At 40.5% G+C, this 1,264-nt stretch overlaps 1 protein-coding gene across 1 annotated transcript in view; it reads right to left on the bottom strand.

The window, feature by feature from the left end:
• rgma (repulsive guidance molecule BMP co-receptor a) overlaps positions 1–1,258 on the bottom strand; it is a 9,889-nt gene extending 8,631 nt beyond the window's left edge. The window contains exon 1 of the mRNA XM_005729926.1: positions 1,174–1,258. Coding sequence (XP_005729983.1) covers positions 1,174–1,187 — 14 coding nt within the window. The 5' untranslated portion in view covers positions 1,188–1,258. The remainder of the gene's footprint in view (positions 1–1,173) is intronic.
• Between the last annotated feature and the right edge of the window lie 6 nt (positions 1,259–1,264).

Genomic DNA, 1,264 nt, shown 5'->3' with positions numbered 1-1,264 from the left:
TGTGTGTGACAATCAGCTACATTACTATTATAGGAACAAAAGCATTGGGTGATGCCTATACGAGAAACTTCTGACATTTTATTGATTAATCGATAAATCACTAATAAAATAATCAATCAAAATGAGGTTAGGACATGTCTTTTCTAGTCACCACCTCTCCGAGTCAACACACTGATCACCGAATTGCTTAGCTTAGTTATGTTTTTATCTACAGCTCAAATTTTTTGCTTTTTAACCACCACCATGTTCCGTCATATAAATGAGGACATATTTATCCGGGAGACCCTGTCGTCCACATGCTGTAACAGGTAGCGGTGACACAATATAACAATAAAACATCTCCATAAATCCAGCATAATGGCTTTATGATGTGCTGCTTAAATCTCTGATATCACCTGTCAAACCAGGTTGCTGGGGGAATTACAGCAGACAGTTTTTTTTAAATCCTCCCTGTGTAATCTAAATAACAAGCTGCTCCATCTCTTTTGTGTGCAGCGTTAAACTGGTTGCACAGGCCAACATATCTCTGTCCATTTATCTTTATCTCCACAGCCACAGGGACTGATCCTCTTTTCCAACAGATGGCGCTTGTTATGAGCTCTGATATGAAACCTCAAATCATGACACAGACGCACATGGCGTTACGAGGACAACCAAACCTGTCATTAAATTTGAGCTTTGTGGACAGCTCGGTTATTGGTCTAATTACAGGTAGCTGTCACGCAGTTGGGATTTAAAAGGTGAAAAATCTGCATCCGACAGGCGCATTTGTCCTGTAGCACCGTTAAGATCATCATTGGCTGCATGTTGGATTAAAGTGGCCTCAAGGGTATTTTTAGTCGGGAGTAACTGTTAAATCCAGACAAAATAACATATAAAATTGTGATTAATAGTTTTACTCCCAGCTGTCCAATAATTTAGAAGTAATGAGGCGTGTAAATGCATTTTTTTTTTTTTTGGTGGGGGGTCGGGTGCATTTCAAAATTCAGTTTTCTCCTAGTTTTTTCTTGTGTGACACTGGAAAAAGGATCAGGTTATTAAATCTGCAGAAATCCAAACACTCCGGGCAGGATGATAGGAAGACAAGACACATTACAGGGCTGAGCAGCACAAAACTGATCACATTCCTGCCTAATATGAGAAATAAGGAGTAAAATTTAGTCTCGAACCAACCTTGGCGACTGCATGGGATCTCCGCGACTCTGGAGTCCTGGAGGACAGCAGCGAACAGGAGCGAGAGGGAAGCAGACTCCTTAAAAAAAAA

The sequence above is a fragment of the Pundamilia nyererei genome, unplaced genomic scaffold (assembly GCF_000239375.1).
Source record: "Pundamilia nyererei isolate P.nyererei 1_Seehausen unplaced genomic scaffold, PunNye1.0 scaffold00035, whole genome shotgun sequence".
Classification (NCBI taxonomy): domain Eukaryota; kingdom Metazoa; phylum Chordata; class Actinopteri; order Cichliformes; family Cichlidae; genus Pundamilia; species Pundamilia nyererei.
Note: the sequence above shows the minus strand (reverse complement) of the source record. Positions and strands in the feature narration are given on the sequence as shown.